Here is a 16,509-nt window from a genome sequence, read left to right on the forward strand (position 1 = left end):
GTTTCTTTTAGGTGTTTCAGTGTCTTGTTGATTGCAGAGTAACTGGAAATGCAAAAAAAAAAAATCTAGTAGCCCGACGGACTACTGGGTTTAGATATCTGGTAGCCTGAGCCACAAATTGGTAGCCAAAGCACCCCGGGCTATCACTAAGGTCGAGCCCTGAGCATGAAAAAAGGTGTTCCCTGTGGGACGGACTATAGTTGTTTCTTCTCTTCTTTTTTTCTCTCTTTTTTTTTTTAATGACACGCTACATTTTTTCATTAGTAGTAAAATGTAAAAAGTTTGTTTTCTTTAACAACATCACTAGAGCACATTGATTTTTAATCATCGGTTATTGATTATCAAACATTTGATAATTCTGACATAAACTGAACAAAAAAAGAAACTTCCGATTTGTACATATAGTATTTGTTGTGTTAAAGAATTCATTGTGTAATGTAATTATATAGGTAGTATTAGCCGTGAGCTGTATTATCAGGATTCATGAATTTTATCGATTATTTTTGCACTGTTAATCGTCGACAACGTAATACAGAGATGCCAACATGTCGAAACGGTTTTCAGGAATCTTAAAAGCCATTTTCAGGAATATGATAGTATTTTCAGGAATCTTTACATTCTTTATCACTACATGTGAACTAAATCCTGAGATGACAACTGAACATTTTTTTAAAGTATAGTACCTTTATTTACAGTGAAATAAACATGTTTCTGGCATGACTGCTGGTTATGGCGGCTTTACTTCTTCAATGACTGATATGTTGCTGACTTGGCCTTCTTCAGCAAATCATCAGTAAAACTTAATTCGTGGCAAAGAACATCTGCAGCAAGCATGCTGAACTTCTGTACTAGCAAAGCTGACAACTGCTCATCAGACAAGTTTGGTCGGAACTCAGTTCTGTTTTTTCTAACTGTGCTAAAAATTCTCTCACTGTCAGCATTACTATGTGGAATAACCAAAATTTGTTTCATAACATTTGTCAGTAAACCGTATTTAGGATTACCATCAGCACTTGTCAGATGTCCTATGTTATTCCAAATGGTATCAATTCTCTCTAAACTGTCAGTGACATTATTGTGAGTAACCTCAGTGGAGAATGTGTCCACTTGGTAGTGTAAAAACTCCATTTCTAAATCATCCATTTTTCTGCCACCAAGTAAACTGGGGAACTTGTTGACAAAATACTCAACTGAGGAAAACTGCTCAGTTTTCCTGAGACTAACATCAGCAACTTCAGCACACAGCAGAAGCTCACTGTCAAGTGGACATTTGCTGACTATGTAAGTACATGCTGCCGAATAAAATCTTCTGACAGACTCGAAGAATATATCAATCTCTCCTTTGCTAACTGCATCTGCTTCTTCCAACGTGCGCAAATATTGTCTAGCCTCTCGTCCAATAAACACTTCTGAATTGTCTCTTTGGTTTCTCTTGTCATTATGCTCTAAATGAAGTACATCCTTGCAGGAAGCAACAGCATTTGGTGTCACAAACCTAACATAAATGTCAGTCAGTAATGACAACAGTTCTCTTCTTAAAATGTGGATACATGGTTCATTCCTTTGAAGCAAGATATTAATCTTGTCAAAAATGGGGATGGCATCATTCATAAAAAAACAGTAGAGTTTTGTCAGAGGGTCACTGAAAAAGATGTGTAACCTTTCCAGCCTTGATATATTACTCAATCTAAATTGTGATTCACTTTTGGATTTGCCAGACAGACTGCTGAGCTTGCTACTACTAGAACTATCTTTAGACTGTACTGACACACTGCTTTGCTTGGCACTGCTAGAACTACCTTTAGACTGGACCGACCCACTACTTTGCTTGCCACTACTAGAACTATCTTTAGACTGGACTGACCCACTGCTTTGCTTGCCACTACTAGAACTATCTTCAGACTGTACTGACACACTGCTTTGCTTGGCACTGCTAGAACTACCTTTAGACTGTACTGACCCACTGCTTTGCTTGCCACTACTAGAACTATCTTTAGACTGTACTGACCCACTGCTTTGCTTGCCACTACTAGAACTACCTTTAGACTGTACTGACCCACTGCTTTGCTTGCCACTGCTAGAACTATCTTTAGACTGGACTGACCCACTGCTTTGCTTGCCACTACTAGAACTATCTTCAGACTGTACTGACACACTGCTTTGCTTGGCACTGCTAGAACTACCTTTAGACTGGACCGACCCACTGCTTTGCTTGCCACTACTAGAACTATCTTCAGACTGTACTGACACACTGCTTTGCTTGCCACTGCTAGAACTACCTTTAGACTGTACTGACACACTGCTTTGCTTGCCACTACTAGAACTATCTTTAGACTGTACTGACACACTGCTTTGCTTGCCACTACTAGAACTACCTTTAGACTGTACTGACACACTGCTTTGCTTGCCACTACTAGAACTACCTTTAGACTGTACTGACACACTGCTTTGCTTGCCACTACTAGAACTACCTTTAGACTGTACTGACACACTGCTTTGCTTGCCACTACTAGAACTACCTTTAGACTGGACTGACACACTGCTTTGCTTGCCACTGCTAGAACTATCTTCAGACTGTACTGACACACTGCTTTGCTTGGCACTGCTAGAACTACCTTTAGACTGTACTGAGACACTGCTTTGCTTGCCACTACTAGAACTATCTTTAGACTGGACTGACACACTATTGTTTTTGCCAGATGACACACTGCTTTGCTTGCATTTTGAACTGTCATTAGACTGACTAATTCCACACTTCTGCTTTGCAACAGAACTCCTAGAACATGGAACATTACTGCGTGTGGCACTGCCACTCATTTTAGAACTCCTTTTCAGGTGTTTCTCAAATTGCCTTTTCACAAATTTTTCAAGTGCACTCCACTGCTCAAGTAAACGTCCAACACACTTTCCCAAGGAAAGCCACCTAGTAGTAGCATGCTTCAAGATTTTGTGGGCTGGAGTGTCGCACAAGGACTGACATTCTTTCAGATCTTGCAAACGTTTGGCACTCTTGTCCAAATAGTAGAATATATCAATAAGAAAGTCGTCAACAGACACAGGCAATTCTTTAGATGCCTTTTCAGCAGCCAAATGTACCAGGTGACAGGGACATCCTTGTAAAAATACATGTGGTTGCTTTTCACGAATGAAAGCAATAACACCTTTGTGTCTGCCGGTCATGACACTTGCATTATCTGACCCAAAAGCTACACAGTTTGCCCACGGAATACTTCTTTTAGAAAGTTCATTGTCAACCAAATGAAAAATGTTTTCACCTGTACACCCATCAGTGCAAGATGGTACTGATAACAAAACCGTCACAACATGGCCAAGACTATCGTCAAAGTATCTAACAACAATAGGATACAACTGAGAATCTGCATCATTGCTTCCATCAGTAGCTAGGGAGTATGGTCCACTTATCATTTGTGTAACAATTCTTGATGTCGAATCACTAGCCAGGGTTTGAATAATGTTTGCAGTTTTCGTTCTGGCACAACCATATTTACTAGCAATGGCTGAATCTGGAAACATTTTTCTGAATAACGGTCCAACGTGATCGGTACAGGCCAGTGGAACATTGTGTTCAATAAGAAAACTAGCAAAATAACATTCTGCTCGAATCACCGGAAAGTCAGATGACTGCTTAAAAAATGGTATCACCGTTTTGTTTGACGATTTGATTTTTGCAAATTCGACATGTTTTTTTGAATTTACGTGACGTCGGCAATCATCTCGACCACCATGGGACACATTAAAGTCTGTGTTACAAATCTCGCAGAAAATATGATATTCATTCACTTTGGACTGTTTCAAAACAGGAAACAGTTCAGTGTACTCGTGTTTATACTTCTGTAAAACACGAGGCTTTTTTGAACAAGACGCCATTTTTCCACCGGTGTAACTGTTTACTAAACCCCCCGTGTAAAGATCCATTTTCTGCCGGTGTATGTGTAAAATGTTCCCACAAAAGTTTCAATACCAATTTCGGGGGTTTTTTCCGGAATTTTTTTGTCTCGATTCGTAATGCGTAATTTCAACCTAAAATTCGGGATAATTCTGCAAAATCCGGAATGGTTGGCATCTCTGCGTAATATTCAATTTGCACGTGCATGCATGGTTCGACATGTCCCGTGTAGTATTCGGTCAATTTGTTTTACTTGTCTTGCTGACATTGTTGTCAAGTGAACGAAAACACTTCAAAATTTGTAAAAAAATTGACGTTTTGTACATTGTAGCATTTTTGGTATGCCAAGAATACCCAATAATTTACACGAACGGGCAATTGGCATGCTTGATGCTGGCTTGTCGACAGAAGACGTTGCAAGGCATGTTGGGAGTTCTAGTCGAGCGATACGAAATCTTCGCGTAAGATTTCGAACGACAGGAAGCACCAACGACTTGCCACATCATGGACGTCCGCGTGTTACAACGCATGGTCAAGACCGCTATATCATGAACACGCATTTGCGCAATCAATTCCAAACTGTCACTGCTACTGCTGCTAACACCTGGGCTTCATAATAACCGAATCAGTGGGCAAACTGTTCGTAATTGTCTGCGGGAGAACGGTTTACATGCACGACGTCCTTACGTCGGATGCGTTTTAACGCAACGTCATTGTCTAAATTATCTTAATTGGGCACGTGTTCACACTCGTTGGATACGGCGACGCTGGAATACCGTTTTTTTTCCCAGATGAATCCAGATTTTCTTTACAACGTGGTGATGGCAGGGTGCGCGTCTACTGTAGGAGAAATGAACGCTATGCTGACTGTTGTGTTCTTGAACGAGTTCGTTTCGGGGGTGGGGGTTGTGTCATGGTCTGGGCAGCCATTGCCCATGGTTATCGTTCACCACTAGTCATTGATGGCAATTTAATGCTCAACGTTACCGCGATGACATTCTCGCTCATCATGTCATTCCTCAGTTCCATAACAATGCCAACATCTCGATTTTTCAGCATGATAATGCCACCTCTCATACAGCTAGAGACACTGTAAATTTTCTTAGGACAAATAACATTGATTTCATTGATGACTGGCCCGCTAAAAGTCCTGATCTCAACCCCATCGAGCATGTCTGGGATAGTCCAGCGCTCATTCAGGAATGGAACAATATTCCACAGGCAGAAATCAACACTTTAGTCAATTCTGTGCACCTGCGATGCACTGCAGTGGTAAATTCAAGAGGTGGTCATATCCGTTATTAAGTGGGTGTTTTTTTTTTAACCCCTACCACACTTGGTCAAAATTTCTCCCAGTTTCTGTTAACCTATGGCTATGATTTTTGCACCAAACGATGCATCATGGAACACTTTTTAAACGCATATATAACAATTATTCCCCCGGTTTGTTTTCATCAAGTTATTTTCAAGCAAAGTTAGCGGAAGTTTCTTGTTTTGTTCAGTATATATATGTAGTCATAGAGAGGAAACCCACTACATTTTTCCATTAGTAGCAAGGTATCTTCAATATACCCCATCTCACATATGATAGCACATACCACAGCCTGTGATATGCCATTTGTGGTGCACTGGCTGAAAGAAGAAATAGCCCAATAGGCCTACCGATGGGAATCAATCCTAGACCGACTGTACATTACATGCAGGTGAGCATTTTACCACTAGACCAATATCCAGCCCCTTCCGATTTCTAGAGTTTTTTGGGTTGAGCCTTTTTGTGTCTGTGCTGGAAAGACGTCATAGCCTGAGCCGTATACTGATAGCTAGTTCCAGCCAGTGCACCACAACTGGTATATCAAAGGCTGTGGTATGTACTACCCTGTCTGTGTGATGGTGCATATGAAAGATCCCTTGCTGCTAATCGAAAAGAGTAGCCCATGAAGTGGCGACAGCGGGTTTCCTCTCTCGTTATCTGTGTGGCCATATAACCGTAAATAAAATGTGTTGAGTACATCGTTAAATAAAACTTTTAAAATTTTTTTTTATAATGATAGCGATGCACACTGTTTAACTAGTCGTCTGGACAAGTACATCTAGAAATCTACTTGGCTGACAATATTTCACTTGACTGCTGGTAATCTACTTGACTGCTAGACCAAGTACATTTAGAAATATACTACTCTGCCAATATTTCACTTGTCCCAATAAATGATTTGTCTTATTCAAGTACATGTACAAGGATAATGTTTTTGATTGCTCAAAATCAAATTGTTTTGAACATTTTCACTTTTCCATTGGACAACCAATGAGATACATTTTGTTTGGCTGAGCAGATTTTTATTTGGACAAGTGCTTATTTCAAATGCTGGTAGGGGTTAATTATACTGATGGAAAGAAATAAAGGATCACACAGATAGCAACAAGAAATAATGACTGCATCAAAAATCATTTCATATTGTCTGAAATTGACTGGGAACATATATAGGCAGCACATTCAACACTACAGACATTCAATCCCACATTACAACTTGGTATGAAATACAGACATTACTACGCTAGTAGTGAATTAAATTTGGTCTACAATTTGATGTGTTCCCTTATTTCTTTCCATCAATGTATATCTTAATTTTGTATTTCTTTTTCAGACTTCGCCAGCACCGCCAAGTTTTCCGCAGATGAGGATACCGTCCATTGGTGAACCAGCACCTAGTCCAGCCACACCGGCCATGGGGCCATTGATGGGTATGTCAGTCCTACCACAGGGGAAACATTAGGATGGGCGTGTCTGTCAGGGATGTTGTTGTTGTATTTTGGGGGGGGGGGGGGGGGGGTGTAATTTTAAAAAAGAAAATTACTTTTAGCTTTGTTTTGTGTAAACATTCTTTCACAAAATAGATTGGATTTGATCTAAAATGTTGAAAGATGACCTTTATTTATGTTTTTCCTAAAATAGACAAAATTAAGCTGCTGCACTCATTAGCTGAAGAGTAATAACGGTGGTGTGCCCCTTTGTTAGGTTATATGTCCTGTTAGTTAATTTTTAAGTCAAGCAAGTTTGTACAATAATTGTAAGGCCATTATTTTTATGATAGGTCTCTTAGCTCATGTTTTCCCAGCACTTGAAGGGACAGTCTGAGTTTCCTGGAATTTTTAAGATGTTATCGACTAATAGAGACTTTTTAACAACTGTAATTACATATCAGCTATATTTTTCTGCATAAAATAATCCTGGCTGTATAATAAACATGTTTCTGATTGTTCTAGTATTTGTACTAGGTTAAATTTAATTTTATTTCCTAAAATATTTTTTAAAAACAAAATCCAGTTTGGGCTTCTTATAAATATTAAGACGATCAGAAACACATTGAATATACAGACACTGATATTCTAAACAAGGAAATATATTTAATATGTAAGTTTAATCGTAGAAATATTTTATTAGTCGGAAACATCTTACAATGCAGCAGACTCAGTAATGTCCCTTTAAGATCATTTGTTGTTAAAAAAAAAAGTTTTTAAAAAGAAATTAAATAAAAAATAAAAAAAATTGCAAGGTCATGTTTAATTCTCTTCAGGTCAAGGTCGGGGTCGCGGAGTTCTAGGTCAGTCTGGACAGAATCGCCCGCCTGTGGGTCGCGGATATGCCCCGCCCATTGCCGGGCGGGGTATTGGTCGAGGGACAGGTGCAATGGGCCGAGGATACATTCAGCCAGGAATGGGTAAGAATTATCTTCAACTAACATTAGCAAATGAGATTTGTGGGACATTGTATAACTCGATAATATCCCTTATATGTGGAATAAGGCAATTCCAACCTAAGGGACAAAATGTTTCGTCCCGAGGAATTACCGTATCTATACCTCACAACGGTGATTGATTTATTTATTTTTTTACCTTTAATTTCACGTTAATTTTGTAAGGAAATGTTTGTTTGTTGTAGAACGATTCGTAAACATTTTACCTACAAACTGATTTAATCATATGCGAGGAAAATATAGTCCAGCTGATGCAACGACATAAAAGTGTCACAACTTACCAATAAATATTCAGTTGAAAATATTAATTTGTTTAAATATTTTAAAACAATGATACAACGTGAAATGGCAAACAGAATTCTGAAAACCATGAGTTATGATGTCAATCGTTGTAAAGCATGAGTTATGAAAGTAAAGTAAAGTTTGTTTTATTTAATGACGCGACTAGAGCACATTGATTTTTTATCTTATCATCAGCTATTGGACGTCAAAGATGTGGTCATTCTGACACTGATTTTTTTAGAGGAAACCAGCTGTCGCCACATAGGCTACTCTTTTACAACAGGCAGCAAGGGATCTTTTATTTGCACTTCCCACAGGCACGACAGCACAAACCATGGCCTTTGTTGAACCAGTTATGGACCACTGGTCAGTGCAAGTGGTTTACACCTACCCATTGAACCTTGCGGAGCACTCACTCAGGGTTTGGAGTTTGTATCTGGATTAAAAATCCCATGCCTCGACTGGGATCCGAACCCAGTACCTACCAGCCTGTAGACCGATGGCCTAACCACGATGCCACTGAGGCTAGGGGTACTAGACAGATTTATCTAGCACTGTGCAAAAGCTGGCTAATTCAGTCCAGTGGGCAAGAATGTTTTTTACAAATACTTCCTGCTCATGGAAAGACGGTGGATTTCCTCTGGAGAGTATTACCATATGTTGAACATCCTGTAGCTGATGTTGTGCACTTTCTCACAGGCAGGACAGCATATACCACAGCATTTGATATACCAGTCCATGGGCACTTTTCAGATGGAGGGGAAAAAATGGGTCTGAGCAGATTAGCCCCATGTTATCATTGTCTATTGTACTTGCTTTGAAATACACCCTATATACGTAGGGTTTTCCCTAGCTTGTTTTAGCATGGTGCAGCACCATGCCTCAATAGTCTAGCACCATCTTGCCTTAATCAGCACCATGCCTCAATAGTCTAGCACCATCTTGCCTTAATCAGCACCATGCCTCAATAGTCTAGCACCATCTTATCTTAATTAAATCAGCACCATGCCTCAATAGTCTAGCACCATCTTGTCTTAATCAGCACCATGATGCCCTGAGATTAAACAACCCTTTTTCAGTAATTAATTCTAAAATTGCCCTTATAAAACACCAAAAAGTATTATTAATTAATAAAATATGCCTTTTATATCTTTTGCCATTCATTTATTAACGCAAGCACATAAATTACATTAATGTTTATTTCAGTTAATTTTTTTGTATTTTTAATGAAAAATAAGTGCCCCGAAGATGGTGAAAATGTCCTAAAAGTGTTTGGTCTACCATGCCTTGCCATATTTGTAGGGAAATCACTGCTATAAGTACTATAGGACTGGCAGAATTTAGACGAGTTGGTACAGTGATCGAATCCCCTTTGCAGGTTAAGACCATTACATTGTGAGAAAGTGCATATAAACAATCCCTCTCCTGCCAACAGAAAAACATATTGAATTTCCACTGTAGGCGATGTACAGTGAAACATCTCAAAACCGGACCCTCTGTAAATCGGAATTCCCTCAAAACGGGACGTTTTTCATGGTCCCTTTTTAAATATCTGTTCAGAAGAGAACCTCTGTGAACCGGATACCTCTTGAAACCGGACTTTTTACTTGGCCCCGAGTGTGTCCAGTTGAGAGGAGTTCACTGTATTAGAATGATCAAATGTTTGACATTCAGAAGTTTGTTTTTCACAATTTTGGTTAGTGATAATTGCTAATGAATTAATGGATTATGAAATACTGTTGAACAATTTAGAAATGTATAGAGGTTTTTGAAACTTACCTAGCGAATCATGATACAAGGTTAACAATATATTTTACTGGAATGAAAAAACAAAAAAAACCCAACAACAAAAAAACCCTTTAACTTTACTTTCTTTTAAATTTTAAGTAGTTTCATGTATTATATTTTAAAGGGATATACTCTAGTTTTTAAACACTAAGGCATTTGTTACTATCAGAGCTGTTTTTTGATAACTGAAATCAAACTTTACTTACATTTTATTGTTTATATTATCTATTTCCGTACATTCGAAGTGTTTTTGGTCACACTGGTGTTTTTAATATCACAAAATGCATTTCTTATATTTTTAAAAATGCACATGCATCTGAGAAGTAACAGTTATGGAGTCGAGTCGAGGGTATTTCACCATTTCTTAATCACAGACTCATGTTTCACTCAATTGTAATTTTATCTAAATATGTTACAGGTTTGTAGATTAAGTAATCTTAGTGTTAATTTTCACAGGTGGAAACTAGAATCTGTCCCTTTAACAGATTTGTCTCACTTTTACAAAATGCACCAGAATAGACAAGACATTTAATTCCGAATAACTTTTGTATAATACTTTATTTAATTTTTTATATTTTTTCCCACAGCTCTTTACACTGTTTTTACATGATTATATATATATATTTTTTTTTTTCCCACAGCTCTTTACACTGTTTTTACATGATTATATATATATATATTTTTTTTCCCACAGCTCTTTACACTGTTTTTACATGATTATATATATTTTTTATGTAAATAATAATTTTCTTACTTTTCTTTTACACCATTGTATATTTTTGTGCTGGGCTGTTAGTAAACATACATTCACTGATTCTCAGTTATTTATTCATTCATTCATTTATTCATTTATTCATTCTTTCCAGTTATTGCCCAACAAGGTTTACAGAATATGTCGTTCTGTAATGGTGAGCGGTGAAAATTGGCTGCGCACTTGAACATTACTGACGTGCAGTTTGTCCAGATAAAAGACAAAATATCACCAAGCAGTCGTTGTCAGTGTTCTTCACTTTCTATCATAAAAACAGAGAACTTTATCAAATACTGACTTAATTATATTACCTGTGGAAAAATTTCTTGTAAATTCATGTAGATTTAATTCATTTTCATTTTGTTTTTCATTGGAGATTGTATAGCAGACAAGTGCCTTAGTCTTTGTATGCATTTTGTTCTTTTAAAAAAACAACAACAAAAAAACAACAACACAAAACAACAACAAAAGTTTAGCTAATGTTAAAAAAATGGCATAACATTTATAAATTAACCTATTTTTATTAATTAGTATTCACATCTGAAATGTTTACCATTTACAAACAACAAAAACTCATCAACCTTTGCCTTAACACAACAGGAGTACCTGGTTTGGTTTTAAGTTTATTCAACCATGTTTGTTTGGTTATTTTTCTCAGGGAATGATAAGAGTTGTGTTTATGTGATTTCATTTTTATTATTTATTTATTTTTATTTTTTTCATAAATTTTGAAAGTTCTTAGTAGGTATTTTTTGTTGATGTTTTTCTCAGATTATTCCAAACTGAGAGCTACTCAAACATGGCAGTTGACCTGCTGAAACCAAAATATCATGTGACTTGAAATATACACTGCAGGTCCATATTACCGGGGGGGGGGGGGGGGGGGGGGACGACCAGGGGTGTGTGTGTGCCCTCTTCTCTCTTCCCTTTCCCCATTTGAGGACAAAAATGTAAATTGTTTGTCCTACTCTACACAAATAAAGACAAAAATAAGACTTTTGACCCCCCGCCACCTCCACCCTCCTCCCATGTAGAGATTGGCAGAACTTTAGCCAGAGGGTATGAAGAGTAAAATGACCTACCCTGAACTCTTGGACATTAATGGACATATGTTTATAGTTTTTTGACATATGATGGAGAACAGCTGTTTTAAATTTGTCCCATTTTGAAAAGTAGTGTTAGAAACTCATTTCTACTTGTTAGGGCAGGGCATAAAATTAGAATTTTGCAAACAGCTGATATGTCGTTTGTGTGGTTTTAGTCTTTACACGAACAATTTTCTTCATTAGTTCAGGTACAAATGAAAATGTTAATGGGTCGCAATTCTCGAAAGAGAATCTAATATGAATGATTTTTGTAGGTTTTCTCCCATCAAATTTCCTATCCTAAATATATAATTAGAATTTAAAAAAGTATATATACTCTTCAAAAAAAGAAACACAAAAGGGTACAAATGGGTTATAACTCCGATTTTATGTTTCCTACCGGTTCATGCTTTGTGAATATAAGGTCATTGCATGTCCCAAACACATTCCCACGGTTACATTCGATAAAACGCAGCTACTGTACAATAAAGTTCCAAAATGTGAATATTCGCAAAAACGCAGCCACGTGCAAACCATGTCACCACTGCACGTGCGTTGTCTGCACGTGCAACATGAACACCGACAGTATAAAAGTGCAGGGTGTTCGCTTGCCTGGCCTCTGTATCTGGCCGACAGTTGACAATCCAGGACATGCCACGTCTCAGTGAACCGCAGAGAAACAATGCCATCGGCCGACTAGACGCAGGCGAATCCAGAACGGCTGTTGCCAGGGCATTCCATGTGTCCCCAAGCACCATCTCCAGACTGTGGGACCGTTACCAGCAACATGGATCAACACGTGACCTCCCTAGATCCGGTCGACCACGGGTCACTACCCTCGGGCAGGACCGCTACATCCGGGTACGCCACCTTCGGGAACGATTGACTACTGCCACCTCCACAGCCGCAGCAATACCAGGTTTGCCCAGGATATCCGACCAGACCGTACTGAACCGCCTACGTGAGGTAGGAATTCGTGCCAGACGTCCAGTTCGAGGTGTCATCTTAACACCACAACACCGTTGACTCCGACTGCAGTGGTGCCAGATTCATCGACAATGGCCTCAACTGCGATGGAGACAGGTGTGGTTCAGTGACGAGTCCCGATTTCTGCTCCGACGTCATGATGGAAGATGTCGCGTGTATAGGCATCATGGTGAACGTTATGCGGCAAACTGCGTGCAGGAAGTGGACAGATTCGGCGGGGGTAGTGTCATGGTGTGGGCAGCCATCTCACACACTGGCAGAACTGACCTGGTCCACGTGCAGGGCAACCTGAATGCACAGGGCTACATTGACCAGATCCTCCGGCCACACATCGTTCCAGTTATGGCCAACGCCAACGCAGTGTTCCAACATGACAACGCCAGGCCTCACACAGCACGTCTCACAACGGCTTTCCTACAGAACAACAACATTAATGTCCTTCCTTGGCCATCGACATCACCGGATTTGAACCCAATTGAGCATCTATGGGACGAGTTGGACCGACGCCTCCGACAGCGACAACCACAGCCCCAGACCCTGCCCGAGCTGGCAGCAGCCTTGCAGGCCGAGTGGGTCACCATCCCCCGGGACGTCATCCGTACTCTGGTTGCTTCAATGGGCAGGCGGTGCCAGGCAGTTGTCAACACACGCGGAGGCCACACCCGGTATTGACTCCAGATGACCTTGACCTTGGTGGTGTGTCCTATCACTTACTCACAATGGACTAGAGTGAATTGTGAACAATCCTGCAACATTTGGTAATTATCAGACTTACCATTCAATAATTAAATCAATTCTCCAAATGTTACGACAATGTGGTTTTGCGTTTCTTCTTTTGAAGAGTATATATAAAAAATTGTATGCTTGGACCAACTTGAAAGCGGCCATTTACATTTAAGCTTACTACCCCATCAGTTCTTTTACAGGGGAAGTACTTGTTTGTATGTCTTAATGAAACGATAATAGACGGGGATTTCCGGGAAGCATTGAGCTTAATGTTTCCAGGTCTGAACGGAAAGTACCAAAATTACATGAATCCTACATCGATCTAATTCAATGCTGTAGCCATGTTAACACTTTTTGGCCAATATAGCCTTTTATAATTATTAACATTATAATTTACTGACATTTTCTTGATTAGAATAAGAGTATCTCTACACCAATTCATTTCTTATCATTCTAATGTTTCGTAGTAGCTAAATATAGATTTTTGCCTTCAGTAATTGCATAGGTATCAATATATTTTTCTTCCAACCTGCAAACAAAATTTGAAATAAGTCATTCTGAAGTTAAAAGTTGCAAACAGTTATAGACAGGTTTTGGTTTTCATACATATGGCTAGCTCAGGTCAACCTTCCGATTATACGGATCGGTCGCCGACTGACTTTCCTGCATCAGACTGCGATTGTGCCACAATCACGTGTAACAGACTGATCGCCAATCCAGTGCACTTGTGATGATGGTAAGCAGATCAGCAACATTCGGCGATCCAAATAATCATCTGTCACAAGAAGGAAGGAAGGACATGTTTTATTTAACGATGCACTCAACACATTTTATTTACGGTTATATGGCGTCGGACATATAGTTAAGGACCACACAAATGTTTAGGGAGGAAACCCGCTGTCGCCACTTCATGGGCTACTCTTTTCGATTAGCAGCAAGGGATCTTTTATATGCACCATCCCATAGACAGGATGGCACATACCATGGCCTTTGATGTACCAGTTGTGGTGCACTGGCAGGAGCAAGAAATAGCCCAATGGGCCCACTGACGGGGATTGATCCCAAACCGACTGCTTTATGAAGTGGCGACAGCAGGTTTCCTCCCTCAGTATCTGTGTGGTCCTTAACCATATGTCCGACACCATATAATCGTAAATAAAATGTGTTGAGTGCGTCGTTAAATACAAACATTTCCTTTCTTCCGGATCCCGACTGTCAGTCTGATATGTGTAATCGCATTCAGGGTTTCTGTCAAAGGGTAAAACGGGTATGGCACCATATCCAAAAAATTTCGGAGTTTTTTTAGTTTTTTTCAAGTTAACCTTTTAACAAAATTAATGACTCTTTATCACTACTGTATGATATTCTTAAACCCTAACCCTAAATCTAAACCATTTTCTTTCTGGGGGACAGCAGGTGCATGCAGCACACACATTGTAAATATTCAATTGAATTCCATAGCACCATACCCAAACATTCTTTCTGATAGAAACCCTGGATTAGTTGATCTGAGCCAGCTTCTAATGTATAATATTAATAGATCAGATGCTCACTGGCCAACACCGAAAAACACAGAAGAAAAATGTATGGAGACCAGGAATCCCTCCGTGTTACTGTGAGATTCATCCTGACAGCAAACATCTCCCTGTGATATTACAAGAAAGAACGAAAAGAAGAAGAGTAGTTGAATAGGAAAATACTATTTTGAAAAATCTGCTAATTTAAACGTTACTTGAAATTTGAATGTAGTTCAGAGCCTTATGCAAATAATAATTCACACAATTAAATAATCGGTTACCTGTATGTAGGTAAAATGCACATGATTATTGAACCAACGTCCAGTTAACCATAAACTTTGAAATTGTAGTGTGAATCCACTGAAGTGCTACTAAAACATAACATGTTTTAATATTCACGATTTGAAAATAAGGAAAGCTGCATTATTATAGTAGTGTCGGAAATAGAATAAAACAGATTTTTGTTGATTATGTCTTTCATATTAAACTGACAGGTAAATATTTTGTAAGTATATATTTAATGATACTCTACCTAATTTAGCATTTACTTGTTTGGGCTCTCATTGATGTACACGATGGTGTTTACTTGTTTGGGCTCTCATTGATGTACAAGATGGCGTTTACTTGTTTGGGCTCTCATTGATGTACAAGATGGCGTTTACTTGTTTGGGCTCTCATTGATGTACAAGATGGCGTTTACTTGTTTGGGCTCTCACTGATGTACAAGATGGCGTTTACTTGTTTGGGCTCTCACTGATGTACAAGATGGTGTTTACTTGTTTGGGCTCTCACTGATGTACAAGATTGTGTTTACTTGTTTGGGCTCTCATTGATGTACAAGATGGTGTTTACTTGTTTGGGCTCTCATTGATGTACAAGATGGTGTTTACTCTTGAAATTCAAAGAAAGATGTCCGTAAAACAGGTGATTTGTGCACTTTATTGGAACAGACTATAACAAATTTTGATCTACATACATGTATGTAGAGTATTATTAAAGATATTTTTACAAAATATTTACTTGTCAGTTTAATATGAAAGAAATAATCAACTAAAATCAGTTCTATTCTATTTCCGACACTACTTTAGTTACACTCAACAAAATTAATTAATGGTCAGTAAAGGTTTTATTTTTTTGTTTTTGGTCCGTTTTTTCTACTGTTATATTATGTTAGCAATATTTCATCACAGATGATTTCTAAATGATGTTTGTGTAGATTCTGACCAATGTTGACAATAAACAAAACTGTAAGCTTTGTACATGTATGTTTTATCAAAACAAAATCAAATACAATTTTATACCATGAAGAAAAATGACTTAAATTTCTACTGACCATTTGTCTATTTTGTTGAGTATACTTGGAGTCTACTTGAAGATGTAGATGACAAGTGTGTAGATGTGTTTAGTTACACAAATTGTTCCAGGGTTTTATGATCCATTCTAGACTGATAAATAGCACTTCTTTTTTTTTTCAAATCTAAAGTAAGCCAATTGCTAATTTTTAAACAAAGTGCTACAATGTTTAGTCTTTAGCTAATAAAATATTCCTCAAATTAAAGGCATACTGTCACAGACCAATGACCTCTTTCATGGCCTAACAAAGTATTACTTAAAAATATGTATATTTGATTCAACCATCTACGTAACCACCATACTCCACTTATTAATGATATTTTGTAAAAATAATTGAATTATGGCAATGATTCATAATTCA

General features: G+C 38.4%; 1 protein-coding gene across 1 annotated transcript in view; it reads left to right on the forward strand.

The window, feature by feature from the left end:
* LOC121386259 (protein maelstrom homolog) overlaps positions 1-11,221 on the forward strand; it is a 41,535-nt gene extending 30,314 nt beyond the window's left edge. Inside the window, exons 13-15 of the mRNA XM_041517103.1 lie at positions 6,550-6,646; positions 7,480-7,623; positions 10,596-11,221. Of these exons, the coding sequence (XP_041373037.1) occupies positions 6,550-6,646; positions 7,480-7,623; positions 10,596-10,648 (294 nt within the window). The 3' untranslated portion in view covers positions 10,649-11,221. The remainder of the gene's footprint in view (positions 1-6,549; positions 6,647-7,479; positions 7,624-10,595) is intronic.
* Positions 11,222-16,509: the final 5,288 nt, after the last annotated feature.

This window comes from Gigantopelta aegis, chromosome 12, assembly GCF_016097555.1.
Source record: "Gigantopelta aegis isolate Gae_Host chromosome 12, Gae_host_genome, whole genome shotgun sequence".
NCBI lineage: Eukaryota > Metazoa > Mollusca > Gastropoda > Neomphalida > Peltospiridae > Gigantopelta > Gigantopelta aegis.